This window comes from Castor canadensis, chromosome 2 (genome assembly GCF_047511655.1).
Source record: "Castor canadensis chromosome 2, mCasCan1.hap1v2, whole genome shotgun sequence".
NCBI classification, from domain to species: Eukaryota; Metazoa; Chordata; class Mammalia; order Rodentia; family Castoridae; genus Castor; species Castor canadensis.
Window position 1 is genome coordinate 196528353 of NC_133387.1, and position 13726 is coordinate 196542078.

Sequence of the window (13726 nt, forward strand, 5' to 3'; positions counted from 1 at the left end):
ACACATCCCTTAAATATCTTCTAAATTTCTTTTCCCTCCTCTCTTCCTAGTAATTTGTTGCAGATTCTTGGTCATTTGTCCCATAGATTTTCTGATAGTCTAGATTTTGTGTGTTTAAATTACTCCTCAGTCCTCTCCTTTCTGTAAATAGTTCTATAGACTTGATCTGATTGAGATTGGAGTTTTGGGGCCCATGCATTTTTAACTGAGTTGAAGGATTACAGGTTTTAACATTATTCTGGTTGTAACAGAATTTAGCTACATATGCAAAATAGTGAAATTTATTGGCTCACATAACTGAAAATTTCAGGGTATATCATGAATGTGAGACTCAGCACATAATCATGTCTTAGCCCTTCTTTTTACGTCTTTCTTGAGTAGCATCCTCAATTTTATTTTTTTCCATTTTTATTAGGATACACTTGTTGTACATGGGGGATTCACTGTGACAACTCTCAATAGCTTTACATTATACATTGGTTGGATCACCCACACCCTACCCCCGAACCCCTTCCTGCCCCACTTAAAGCAACTGCAAGAGGTTTCATCCTTCTGTTTCTTTCCATTCTGCTTTGATTCTGGTCTTTCTGAGTTTTGGCTTCGTTCCCCACACCTTCTCAGATCAAGTCTATTGAAAATAAATGGCTCAATTTCATGTCACTAGCACTAATTGGCCTGGCTTGGGCCAAGCATTCATCCTGAATCAATTAATAGCGCTAAGGAAATATGACTGGCTAGATTAGGGTGCCATGAAACAGGCAGTCTCACCAGAACCACACTGATTGTTCATGAATTTAAAGAAACTTGAAGGTGGGTGGTCGTGGCTCACGCCTGTAATGCTAGTTACTCAGGAGGCAGAAATCAGGAGGATCGCAGTTACAAGTCAGCCCCCAGTAAACACTTTGCAAGACCCTATCTTGAAAAAACCCATCACAAAAAAAGACTGGTGGAGTTACTCAGGAGGCAGAAATCAGGAGGATCGCGGTTACAAGTCAGCCCCCAGTAAACACTTTGCAAGACCCTATCTTGAAAAAACCCATCACAAAAAAAGACTGGTGGAAAGACTCAAAGTGTAGGCCCCTAGTTCAAACCCTAGTAAGGCAAAATAAAGAAACCTGAAGTCTACCATCACAGTTGGTTTACAGAGATTAACTTACTTTTCAAATATATTTACTAATCACCTCTTGCTAGATAATTTTACATATAATCACCCTCCCCCTTTTTTTGGTGGGACTGGGGTTTGAACTCAGAGATTCATGCTTGCAAAGCAGGTGCTTTACTTCTTGAGCCACATCGTCGGGCCATTTTGTTCTGGTTATATTTTGGAGATGGGGTCTCGCAAACTATTTTCCTGGGCTGACCTCCAACCGCGACATTTTTTATCTCAGTCTCCCAAGTAGCTGGGATTACAGGCAGGAGCACTGGCGCCCGGCTAACTAGGCCTTATTTATAAACATCATTTCCACTGAAATGGACTAGAGTGATCACAGTGTTCTCGGTAGTAAAGACTGGGGAGAGATCCTCAAAATTGAGCGAATGCCCCTGCCTCCTATCCGAGAATGAGCTCTGTAGAAATAAAAATGGTAGTGCTTACGTTTCAATACTGAAGAAAGTAATAAGCAGAGGAAGGGGACGACGGAGAAGCGGGGTGAAGAAATGGGAAGCCGACCTTCCGCCCATAAGGAAGACCCACCTGCAGGCCACCGGGTGACCGTACGGTTACGGGGTGGGAATTTACAATGAAGAGCTCAGAAGTGAGCCATTACCGGCCATTGCAGAGGACTGGTGGTTTCATAGAACATTTCTTGGTGGCGATTATTAGCATCAGGGTTTCATAAGAAAGGTAAGAACACTCTGGAGCGGACACCAAGTTTTGTTAGCGGTCAACAAATTCGGTTTCTACTTAGGTAGCGATGAGCGGGCATCGCTCCCTCTGGCCGGAAGCATGCAGAGGGACGACAGGGGCCACGCCCCTTGGCGCCCGGCCCCGCGCGTGCGTCACTTCCGGTCCCGGGAATGCACATCCGGGTCAAGTGAGCCTCCTGCGCTCCGTGACTAGTGGAGGTGCCGCGCTGTCCGCCTTATTTCCTCCTGGTGAGAGGTGGCCGCGGCGTCCACCGGCAAAGAGCTACCGGTGTCCCAGGCAGAGGGGACCTGGGGACGGGCAGTGGCGGTGCCACGCTGCTGTGGGCTGGCGACTTTGCCGCTCCGCTTGCTGCTGTCTCTGAGGAGCGGTGGCCGCGCCGCGCTGAGGGGCCTCCCCCAGACGGCCACCCCGTTCCCCGGCTGCCCTGCCCACCCTGCCGGGGAGGGTGGAAGATGCCAGTGAAGAAGAAGAGAAAATCCTCCGGGGTGGCAGCGGCAGTAGCGGAAGACGGAGGCCTCAAAAAGTGTAAAATCTCCAGGTACCCCCCTCCCCCGCCCCAAACACTTTCGGTCTTCCCTTTCGGACCTCGTGTTTGCCGGTGCGCTTGGGGAAGAGCGGGAGTCGCCCCGCGTCCCAGCTGCGTGCCTGGGGGGGGGAAGAAAGACTCATGCACGACTAAATTGCAGTCTTCCCCTCCTCCTGCCAACCTCTGCCCCCTCAATCGCCTCTCGCCTTCTTTCCAGACCTAGAAGTGAGGGTAGGACCTACGAGAGGGGTCACTGCTAGAATCTCTTTGTAGCGTGTAAAGGAAGGAGCAGAGCTTGAGGAATCTTTTACCATTGCCCGGGGCACCGTGGAAAGGAAGACCTTGCTAGATGGCCTCCAGAGTTAGTGTTTGGAGTGGCCCAACCTGGACGGTCTCGGCAGGAGACATTTTGCATTGCTGGAGCTCGTTTGCTGGAAGTATTGTGGCTCCAACCTGTGCCAGTTCCCTGCATGCTTTTGTGTTTCTAGCGTTCAAGACGCTGTTCACGCTCAGTATGACTATTCATAATTTTGGAGCTGTTGTAATCTGCATTCCCTTGGAGAAAAAGCAGATAGAACTGTATTGAAATAGTTCTTTGATGCCCTTGTAGCGTATCATTCAGGCATTACAGAAACGTATGCTACAGAAAGTCATCGCAATTCAGGTGTGAAAGCTGTGCCTCTCCCCCATCTCCTGTGGTTGTCTTTGTATCAGTGGCTGACACCTTAGATGCTACTGTTAAAACAAGACAGTAGCCACCATTATAATAGAGCTCTCCTTAAACACAGATCTGTGGCTTAAACTGTGACTTGTATAGCCTATGTCTTCCTCTTTGTAATTCAGTTTTTTCCTTCATTACTGTGTTTTGGCCAAAGGAACACTTCTGGGCTATTAATGTGATAGTTTCTTATGTCTCTTGGTAGCTAACATTCTAATTTGATTACTAGCTCATGTTTTTATGAAACATAGGCAAAATAGGTTTTTGATTTCTCTTTTTGCCATCATTTTGGTTTTTTGAGTCACGGGCTCACTAAATAGATCAGGCTGGCCTCCAACACAAAATCCTCCCATCTCTAACCTCCCAAGTGCTGGTATTACAGGCATGTACTAGCACACCTGGCACTTTCTGCCATCTTAGGTTTATAATGTATCAAAATGAAATATTTAAGCTAAGCACATTAAAATAGCTGAGCAGGCAGTATTAGAATGCAGGTGATTCCTTGCTCTAGCCATTTAAAATTTAAATATGGCATCTTTACATTATGCAATTGCAGAAATTCCAGAGTTTTCCTACATTTTGTGATAGTCTAATTATATGAGTTCTTCAAAAAAATGTTCTCTGAAGTCCATTAAATCTTAGAGGCCATTTTTGAACTTCCCAGCTTTTAATAATTTTATGGAAAAACATCTGGAGTTAAATAGCTTTGATTCAATTATTTGGGCTATTACTAATTATTAACTTTTAGGAATTTTGGTGTGTTTTTTGATATATTAATCTGTGGAGTTTAATATACCTTTTAGGTGCCAAGTCACCATTTATCGTTAAAAATCTATTTAAATTTGATATGTGTTACATAAACAACTCTTACTATATCATTTTATTTTGAAATATTAAGTATCAGTATACTTTGTAAGATTTTCTTTTCAAATGTATACAATTATATGAAAAACCCACACAATTTCCATGCAAATCAATAGCAGAATCACAAAGATTTATACTTTCCCAGTTCTGCTTTGAGACATAGTCTGTGTAGTCTTAAAATCTGGGGAAATAAATTTTAGTTGATGTTTTGGAATATGATGGCAAAGAAAGTAGCATTTGGATTTTGTTAGTCAGAAATTTGTATGTATAAACTATTTTTTCAAATTGCAACTACTTAACTCCATTTTTTTCTTGTAATGCCAACTTAAGAAAAATACTGTTTCATATGAATTGTAATAACTCTTGTTGGACTTAGTTTTTCACTAAGAGTTGAGACTTGATAAATATCTTAGGCATTGTGTGTTTTCTAAGCTATTGCAGATCCCAACCCCCTGCTAGACTAATAAGTGGAGAAGAAGATTTTTCAAGAAAGAAGTGCCTGGCTTGGTTTTATGAGTATGCAGGTAATAAAATTAATTTAAGATATCTGTCAGATACTTTAAAAAAGTTTGTTTATTTAACTATTTATTGCAGACCTGCTGTATCTTAGTGCTGTGTGCTGGGATCAGAGTCAGGACTAAGGATTGTGGAAAGGGTTAAGAATTCATTGCCATTTCAGGCTGATATTTCTTTAAATATAGGTTCAGTATATATTTAGTAGAGGGGAAAACTCATTTACTGTTAGTATATAAATAGTCACTAACATGTACATCCATTGGCTGATGTACTATTCTAGAAAACAAAAGTATATAAGACATTTTTCTATTCAGCATTCTTTGTCTTAAATTTTCTGAAGCAGAACATAATATATTCTGAATCTTTTGAGGAGACATCGCAAAAGATTTAAACCTCAGCTATATCATTGCACACACTTTTACCCTTTAATGATACTAATAAGAAAGTCAGTAGATTGGTCTTAATACAGGGTGGTAAATATTAGATTAGGAAAGGGACATTAAAAATTTATAGGAGTAATATGTAACCCTGCCTTGAAAGTGTCAGGGCAGCCTTTTTGGAGGCGCTAACTAACCTGAGTTAAATCCTTTAAGTGGAAAAGCTCAAGGTGACGCCATATATACCATAGAGGTAAAAGTCAATGCCAGCTGAGACTGAAGCCAGATGAGATTGAAGACTAAGTAAATACATGGAAAAGGATGTTTCGTATTTATTAATAACTTTTACATAAGTATATATTACAATTTTTTCCCCTTAGAATAGTTTTGGTCTTTTAGAGTTACTGATTTTAAGATAACTGTTTTCTTTTCCCTCTTTTCCTTACCTGCCTTCCAGTTTTTATTTTTTGGTTTTCCTCTTTTGTCACTCTCAAAGTTTTTGCTTAAACTAAAAGCATATGTAGTTATTACCTTATATTTAGGTAGGCTAACTGTATAGAAAGTTACATTGCTTTGAAAAGGGGACAGCAACTTTGCTGTTGTGATGAACTGAGTGATCCCAAAAGTATAATTTGGAAATTGTTTAGTAGCAGAACAGATTCTTTCTAGACCAGGAAAAGAAATTGCTATTACTAGCATCCCAAGACAACCACTAACCCAATTTAAATGAAGAGAATTCATTTTCTTACTGACCTCTATTTAAAATGTTGACCCATTATTCAAAATGCCAATTTTACTTGTATGCATGATGTAGAATCAAAAGGTCACTCATTATTTCACTTACAGAAGTTACTAGCTACTATAAAAATAACTAGTACATTATTTTTTTTCTTTCATGTTTGTTTTAGCCTCCTGAGAACTTTTTCTGGGTGTTGTATGATTCAAATTAGTTAAGCATTTCTTTCCTGCATCAGCATTTTGATAGCCAGCATAATAATTGCTGTCATTATTCGAGAATCCTGCTAGGTATATCATTTTTTTCTTATGAGTGTTCTCTTATATAGATGGTGTCACCCTAATTTTATGAATGAGAAAATTGAGGCTTAGATTAAGTAATTTTCCCAAGGCCATACAATCACAATAGCCAGGATTCAAATCCCACCCCACCCCCCAACAACTGTTACCCTAGAGACCATGCTTTTAATTACTGCAGTCCTATAAAGTGTATTTTTATATGTACATGACTGTACATATATGTACCTGACTCTTTGGTAACTAATTTTCACTTCTGCACAAAAAAAATACTAATAAGTACATTTGGGGTTATCTTCTGTCATTCATTCAGTGATTCAGTTAATAAATATTTAGTGCTTGTTTGTGAGTCAGGCTAAGTGCTTGAGATATAATAGTGAAGAAGTCAAACCTGATCCCTGCCTTCAGGAAACTTGCTTCTAGTAAGGAAACAGTTAGTAAATAGGTATGTAGGCAAGGTAACTACAGATTGTGGAGAGTTACATGGTAAATAGATGGTTCAGGAATAGAGAGTAAGAAAGAGTTGGATGGATTTTCAGATAGAGTGATTAGGAAAGGACTCTCTGGAGAGACTTGGGCAGAAACCCTCTTAATAGGGAGAAAGCAGTTGTTTACCAAATAAACAGTAACTTTTCTGTCTTATAATGGGGGTCTCTCTCATTAAAACGAGACAGTATTTGAGTGCAGTGAAGATGATACATGTACAGCCCCCTCAGCACAGTACCTGGCATGTGGTCAGAATTCAGTTAATGTTATTTATTAGAATAGCATTACCGCATTGGATATACAAATTGTGTCTTTTCTGTGTTCCAAAATTTACTACTATTATGTAGCTCATGGTGAAGGTGCTGTGTCATTTTGGGATTTGTTTTCCTAGCACCTGTTACGACTTGCATGGTATTAGGCCCTCAACTTATAATTGGGAACATTTCTTCATGGTTTAAAAAAAAAAAAAATCAAGAAGTTGTCTTCCTCTGGTTTTGAAACAATTCTATTATAGACCACGTGATAAACCTGATAGTTTTCCCCTTTCACGAGACCTGTTATTCTTGAGTGATATTTAATTAATAGAGTTGTCCTTCTTTACTTACGGGAGATTGGTTCCAGGATAACCAAACCACAGATAGCAGAATCTGTGGGGCTAAAGTCTCTGATTTAAAATGTTGTAGAACTTGCAAATAATGTACACACATGTTCCTGTAGGCTTTAAATTGTCTTAGGTTATTTATAATACCTAACACAGTGTGAATGCTTTGTAAATATTTGTTTAATGATGAGAGAAATAGCCTGTACATGTTCAGTACAGATGGAGTTTTTTTCCTTCAAATATTTTTGATTAAGATCTATGGATGCAGAGCTTACGGATATGGAAAGTCAATTATATACTGGGCCTATGCTAAAGAAAAACAAGTGAAAGGCAACTTGTGAAGTCTTCAAAAGCATTTAAAATAAAGTTAGAATTGCATAGTTCAACTATAGAGTGCACTAGTGGGGTGAGCTAAACCATTTCTATGACTGCTTTATTTGAGTGGAAAACTGATTGCCTGACAGAATTAGTTTTAAATTCAGTTCCATGGATTTTACCCAGGGAGCAGTTTTATGGGAAGGGTTTGGTTCAAAAAGAATAACATTGTGTGTTAGGGAAAGAACTTTGGGCCATTCTTTACACTCATAACTGTTACTGTTTGCATCCTTTTGGGAAAGTCACTTATTTTTAAAGACCGTATCGATATTAGGTCTTTTATATATATATATTTTTTAATTGAGATGTGTTTTAATCAAATTTTAATCACTAATTAGGTTAATCCCCCAGTTTCTAGGGGGGGTGACTTTGTGTGATGGGAACTGATATTTCTTGACATAACCCTTAAGTTTTCTCTTCTAATTGCTGATGACAATTTTGAGGGCAAGTCTGATTATTGCATCAAAAAATTTTAGTATATTTATATCAAAAAAATTAAGATAGTCTTATTATGCTTTAAAAAAAATCTTGTTTTCATATATTAAATTTTTTAATCTAATTTTTATTTTCTTAAATCACATATGAGTGCATGTTCAGTTATGTATTTTTAAAAACTTACTGATTTTGTATGCTTTTTCTTTTATTAATATTTTAAAATTTTTTGTGTATTAACAGATAGTAGTTATACAGGGGGGATGCTACACATGTGCTTACAATATATCTTAGTTTCACCCCCTCCATTATTCTGTCTTATCCCTCCTCTTACTCCCTCCTTAGAACAGTTTCAACAGATTGCATTGTTCTGTTTTCATGCACAAATACAAAATGCACCCACCATATCTGCCCTCTTTCACTCTTTTCCCTGTACCCTCCCACTTATGCCTGCTCCAGGATAGGACCTGTTTTAACTTCCTCTCCATTTTTAAAGTGTATATTGATTGTTCAAAGGGATTTTACCTTCATATGTCATATATGTATGTATCGTGCTTTTTGTTTTTTATTTACTCATTTATTTTGGTGCTGAGATTAAAACAAGGGCCTTATGCATGCTAAGCACACTATGATTGAGATATATCCCCAGCCCATATTGTATGCTTTACAAATTTAACACATGCTAATTAAAACCATTTTCTAAATATGTAATGTTAGGTGTCATCTTTTAACACCTAATGCACCATTAGTACTTATTTAAACTTGACATTTACTATTTTACACAAAAATTTTTTTTTAAAGTTTTGGTTTTCTAATGTATAAACATCATCTTGGCAGCCTGGGTCTCATGTCAGGCAGCAAGAATGTATTCATCACCTGGCTGCATTCTTCTGTTAAGAAAAAAGCTGAATATCAGCCTCATGTTGTGCTTGTAACATACTCATAGCACTATAAAATCCACTTGAGCAGGGTCTAGTCTATCACTTACAAGGATGGAGTATTTTTAGTCATTCAGAAAAGAAAATAAAGGCTTCTCTTGACTAATTTAAAAATATTTCAAGACTTATATTTTCATAGTGGTAAACACATTTCTATGATATTTTATGTCATAAAATCCGTTTTAGTCTTATCCAGGCACAAAAGAGGCTTAGTCTTATCAAGCCACAAAAATATGTAATTACTAAATTGGGACTCTGATAGCAAAAAAACATGAGAATTGTATTGATTTATATTTAGTAATAGGGAGTAAAATAAGGAAAAGGTTAATTCTTGGGCAAGTGATAGACTTAGGTAATTGAGAGTCTAATTGTTATTTTGTTTCTATATATGAAGGCTGTATAACTAATGCCTTGCTATCTATTTAGAATCAATGTATAAGGAAAGTACCCCCTCTGATAATATAAAATTTCCATAAGTCATTTTTAAAATATGTGCATTTTTTCAAGAATTAAATTACATTTATTTTAAGATGGTAATGAATGATCTTATTTTAGTAAGTAAGCAGGTACTCTTTCATTGCATTGAACTGTGAACCTAAGCCAATCGATTTAGAAGTACTTTATTCAAAGTAGGCTCTTGGCAAATGTTTAATAGGTTGACTAAAGTTTTTGTAGAAACTAGTAATTGGTACTAGTGGAGTATTTCTTTACCGCTCCATTTTAAAATTTCCTTAATTTCATACATATTGTAAGGTGGTGTTCAAAGACTATTTCACAAGTTTAAAGTTCTGAATCATGTAGCAGATAGTTACACCATATCAAAGCTATGCCAAAATTCAAATTCAGTCACTTGTAAAATATTATGGGTGTATTAATGAATGCTTTTAGCATAACAGCTTATTTTATGTTGATACTGAATTATAATAAAATATTTAAATTATTTTTGTCTTTGAAGGTCCTGATGAAGTTGTAGGACCAGAAGGAATGGAAAAATTTTGTGAAGACATTGGTGTTGAACCAGAAAATGTATGTTTTATTTCTAAGTAGAATGGAATATAAGTGGGGTGTAGCATATTCACAAATTTCTATAAATTGAGACTTTAATCTTACATGAAGACTTTGTTTCTTCATATTTAGTATTGTAAATTTTCACTTAGAGTATTTTTAATCAGCTTAAGTTGGACAAGTGTTCTCTGGATGCAAATTTCATTTGTAATAGAGATTCTACTTCATAAAGTGTTAGAACTTTTTACTTTTTAAGAAATTTGTACATCTCAGTATCTTCATAATTAATAATTGCAGAGGTTGTACTCTTTAAAAGTTGAAGGTTGGAAATAGTTGTATAGAAATGCTCTCCGTGATAAATATAGCCATGATTATCTCTATGCTGACTTTTCTCCTATCCTTTTATGTTCTGTTCTTTCCAGATTATTATGTTAGTTTTAGCGTGGAAATTGGAGGCTGAAAGCATGGGATTTTTTACCAAGGAAGAATGGTTAAAGGGAATGACTTCATTACAGTAAGAAATTTTCTTAAAAAACAAATTTGATGGCCTATTTGAAGAGCTTATTGATATTTTGTGTTTCATCATTTTCAGGAGTAAGGTTTCACCTTAAAATAATCAAAGTGATTTGATCTACAATCAGCTTGAGAATTGACAAAATTATATTATGGGCTTGGCAAGTGAATAGTTACACCATCTTTAATATTCTGTAGGAAAGACCGTCTATAGAGTCTAATTGGAACTCTCTTGAGTGAATTAGAAGTCTATGATCAAAAAGTTACTTGTTCACAGGCTGTTTGTGTATTTTTCCCACTCTAATTATAGAACTCTATAGTATGAAAATATTGTTTATTGGATAATCCTAAATTCTGGGGCCTCCTCACCCCTCTTTAATACATACTTTTAAGTAGTTTTTTGCTATATGAATCTCAAAGAACCAAAGTAGAAATGTTCTGCAGAAGTTTTATAGTTCTTTCAGTTTAAGATGCTGTTTTTGAATATTTTCATAAGTTGTAGAATTGCTTCATTAAAAAAAATTGATTTTAGCTTTCTAGAGTAAAGTGTTTAATTTCAGACTCAATTAGGAATTATGTGATAATTTTATATAAGGTCATATCCCTAATGCTCATTCAGGATGTTACTGGTCAGCACTCTAAAATAGAAGAAGAATTAATTTATATTTTTCTTCTGCATGCTTGCTTTTTGAGGTGCTTATGACTGAACCCAGTGTTGCACATTTGCTAGGAAAATGGTCTACCACTGAGCTACATCCTCAGCCTTAATTTATATTTTTAATGTGGAAACTGGGTATTAAGTCATTTGGTTTCTTGTTTCGATTATACTGCTTTTAACACACTTAACTATTCTTAATCCTTATATGCCTGTCCTTCAGTTTTTTAAAAAAATGTTTTGGCACTTAAATTTTTATATTTGAATTTCCAGCATCTAGTGCTTTTTTTCCCTTCTCTTTTCATACCAGCATTAACACACAGATACTTCATATTGTTTTTCCCTTAGGTAAAAACCTTTCCTCAGATGAACCAAATAATAACTTCTATAATAGTACATAAAACCAACTTTCCATTTCCATTATTTACAAATGACGAATCTGAGACTCAAAGAAGTTAAAACATTTGGAAAGTTTACATGGTTCTTTAGTAGTAGAGTTAGAATCTAGAATTTAAATTTCTTGGTTACAAGTTTGCCATACTATACTTTTTTTTCACATGTTGTCCTTTTATATCTAAATTAGATTTTTTGTAAAATAGAAGGCCATTACTAACTTGAATTTATAGTGTTTGTAACTAAGAATTCTGTCAGACATTTAGGTGTCCTAATCTCAGTTAAATACAGTAATTGTGAAATTTTGGGGCTATTTTCTGCCATTTAATTAGCTTTTTAGAGAAAGACTAAGATGTACAAAGGAATATGCAATGAATATAAACTAATTTTAATACAACTCAGTCTGTTCCATTAAAATCGTTTGGTGTAACATGGATTATTGTAAAACGTTTTATTTGTTCATTTTTATTAGCATACATTGTACAGGGGGATTCACTGTGACATTCCTGAATAGACTTACATTATAAGTTAGGTTCGCCCCCACCATCTCTCCCCCTCATCCTGTCCACCTAAAACAATTGCAGGAGGTTTCATTGTTCTATTTCATATTTGTATACAAAGCACATCAACCGTATTCACCCTTCTTCATCTCTTCTATTCCCCTTTCTACAAGTACCTCCCCCACCCCATGCCCTAGACCTGTTTTACAGTCCTTTCCTTCATTTTTAATTCCAAAGTGTTCAGAAGGGTTTTCTCAGTGTGTCTCAGCTGTGAATATACTGTACTATGGTCAATTCAACTCCCTCTGTTACTCTCTCTTACTCTTTTTATCTTATCTCCTGCAAATTGTTATGGCATCTGTTGGCACAGATGCAATGTATTTCAATATTGTTGACTCTCTTATTCTGTTTTCCTTCCTTCCCGAGTTCAACGTGTTGTCTATGTAAATGTGTATATGATCTTGCTTATTTTTGTATATATGTTTATATTTTGGATCTGCTTTCCACATGTGAGAGAGAATGTGTGACCTTTGTCTTTCTGAACTTGGCTTACTTTACCTAACATGATGTCCTTCAGTTGTATCCATTTAACTTCAAACACTTGGTTTCATTCTATGTTATGGCTGGATATTACTCCCTTGTGTATATATACCTCATTTTCTTAATCCATTCATCAGTTGTAGGGCATCTGGGCTGTTCCCATAGCTTGGCTGTTGTGAACTGTGCTGCAATAAACCAGTGCAAGTGTCTCTCTATTGTATCCTGACTTACATTCCTTCAGGTATATGCCAGGAGTGATATCACTGGGTTCTCTGGTAGGTCTGTTTTCATTTTTTTTAAGGAATCTCCACACTGCTTTCCATAATGGTTGTACCAGTTTACATTCCCACCAACAGTATATAAGAGTTCCTGTTTCTCCACATCCTTTCCAGCATTTGTTGTTGTTTGTGTTCTGGAAGATGGGCATTCTAACTGAGGTGAGGTGAAGTCTTAGTATAGTTTTGATTTGTATTTCTTTTATGGCCGGGAAAGTTGAAAACTTCTTCATGTATTTATTGGCCATTTGTACCTCTTCCTTTGAAAACTGCATGTTCAAATCATGTGCCCATTTCTTCATTAGGTTGTTGATTCTTTAGGAGTTTAGGCTTTTCAGCTCCCTGTAGATTCTGGTTATCAGTCCCTTACCAGATGAATAGCTGGCAAAGATTTTCTCCCATTTTGTGGGCAGTCTTTTAAGTCTAGTGACTGCTGCGAAGAAGCTTTTTAGTTTGATGCAGTCCCATTTGTCCCTCCTTTCTTTTAATTGCTGAGTCATTGGAGCTCTATTCAGGAAGTTATTTCCTATGCCTCTGTTCCAGTCTACTCCTTTCTGCAGTAGTTTCAAGGTTTCAGGCCTTATATTAAGGTTTTTAATCCACTTTGAATTGATACTGGTACAGGGTGAAAGACAGGGATCTAGTTTCAGTCTTTTACATGTGGATATCCAGTTTTCCCAGTAAAAATACTTTATTTGACATTATAAGTAGTTTTGTATTTAAAACCAAAAGTTTACAAAAAAGAAAAAAACATAAAAACCAAAAGTTTCTTGTTGATGTTTTTGCATAAGTTGATAGAGCGTTTGTGTAATTAAAATGTGTAATCATAGGACATGTCTTATATTTACTCCTCAATAGTTAGCATGTGGGTCTGAGTACAAGAACAGGTGTTACTAGCTGTGAGCTTGGTTTTCAGTAGCATACCTTTCCCATAGAAAGTTCACAGGCTATACAAAATAAAAATAATTATTCAATATTCAAAATTATCCCAGAAGTTTACCTTTCACTCATTTATCATCTTTTTACTCATTTGCATTGAACAGTATATGGTGGAGCTGTGCAACTACTCAAATTAGTATTCTTGGCTGGGAAAATTGTTGGGTTTTTTCCTCC

At 36.4% G+C, this 13726-nt stretch overlaps 1 protein-coding gene across 2 annotated transcripts in view; it reads left to right on the forward strand.

Annotated features, from left to right (window-relative positions):
* The first annotated feature begins 2017 nt into the window (after positions 1-2017).
* Positions 2018-13726, forward strand: part of Dcun1d5 (defective in cullin neddylation 1 domain containing 5) — a 37219-nt gene continuing 25510 nt past the window's right edge. Inside the window, exons 1-4 of one of the 2 annotated variants that reach the window (XM_020168019.2) lie at positions 2018-2405; positions 4408-4499; positions 9688-9758; positions 10160-10251. In XM_020168019.2, coding sequence (XP_020023608.1) covers positions 2320-2405; positions 4408-4499; positions 9688-9758; positions 10160-10251 — 341 coding nt within the window. In that variant the 5' untranslated portion in view covers positions 2018-2319. Of the gene's footprint in view, positions 2406-4407; positions 4500-9687; positions 9759-10159; positions 10252-13726 lie in introns of those variants that run through there. The other variant, XM_020168020.2, reaches the window with a different exon arrangement.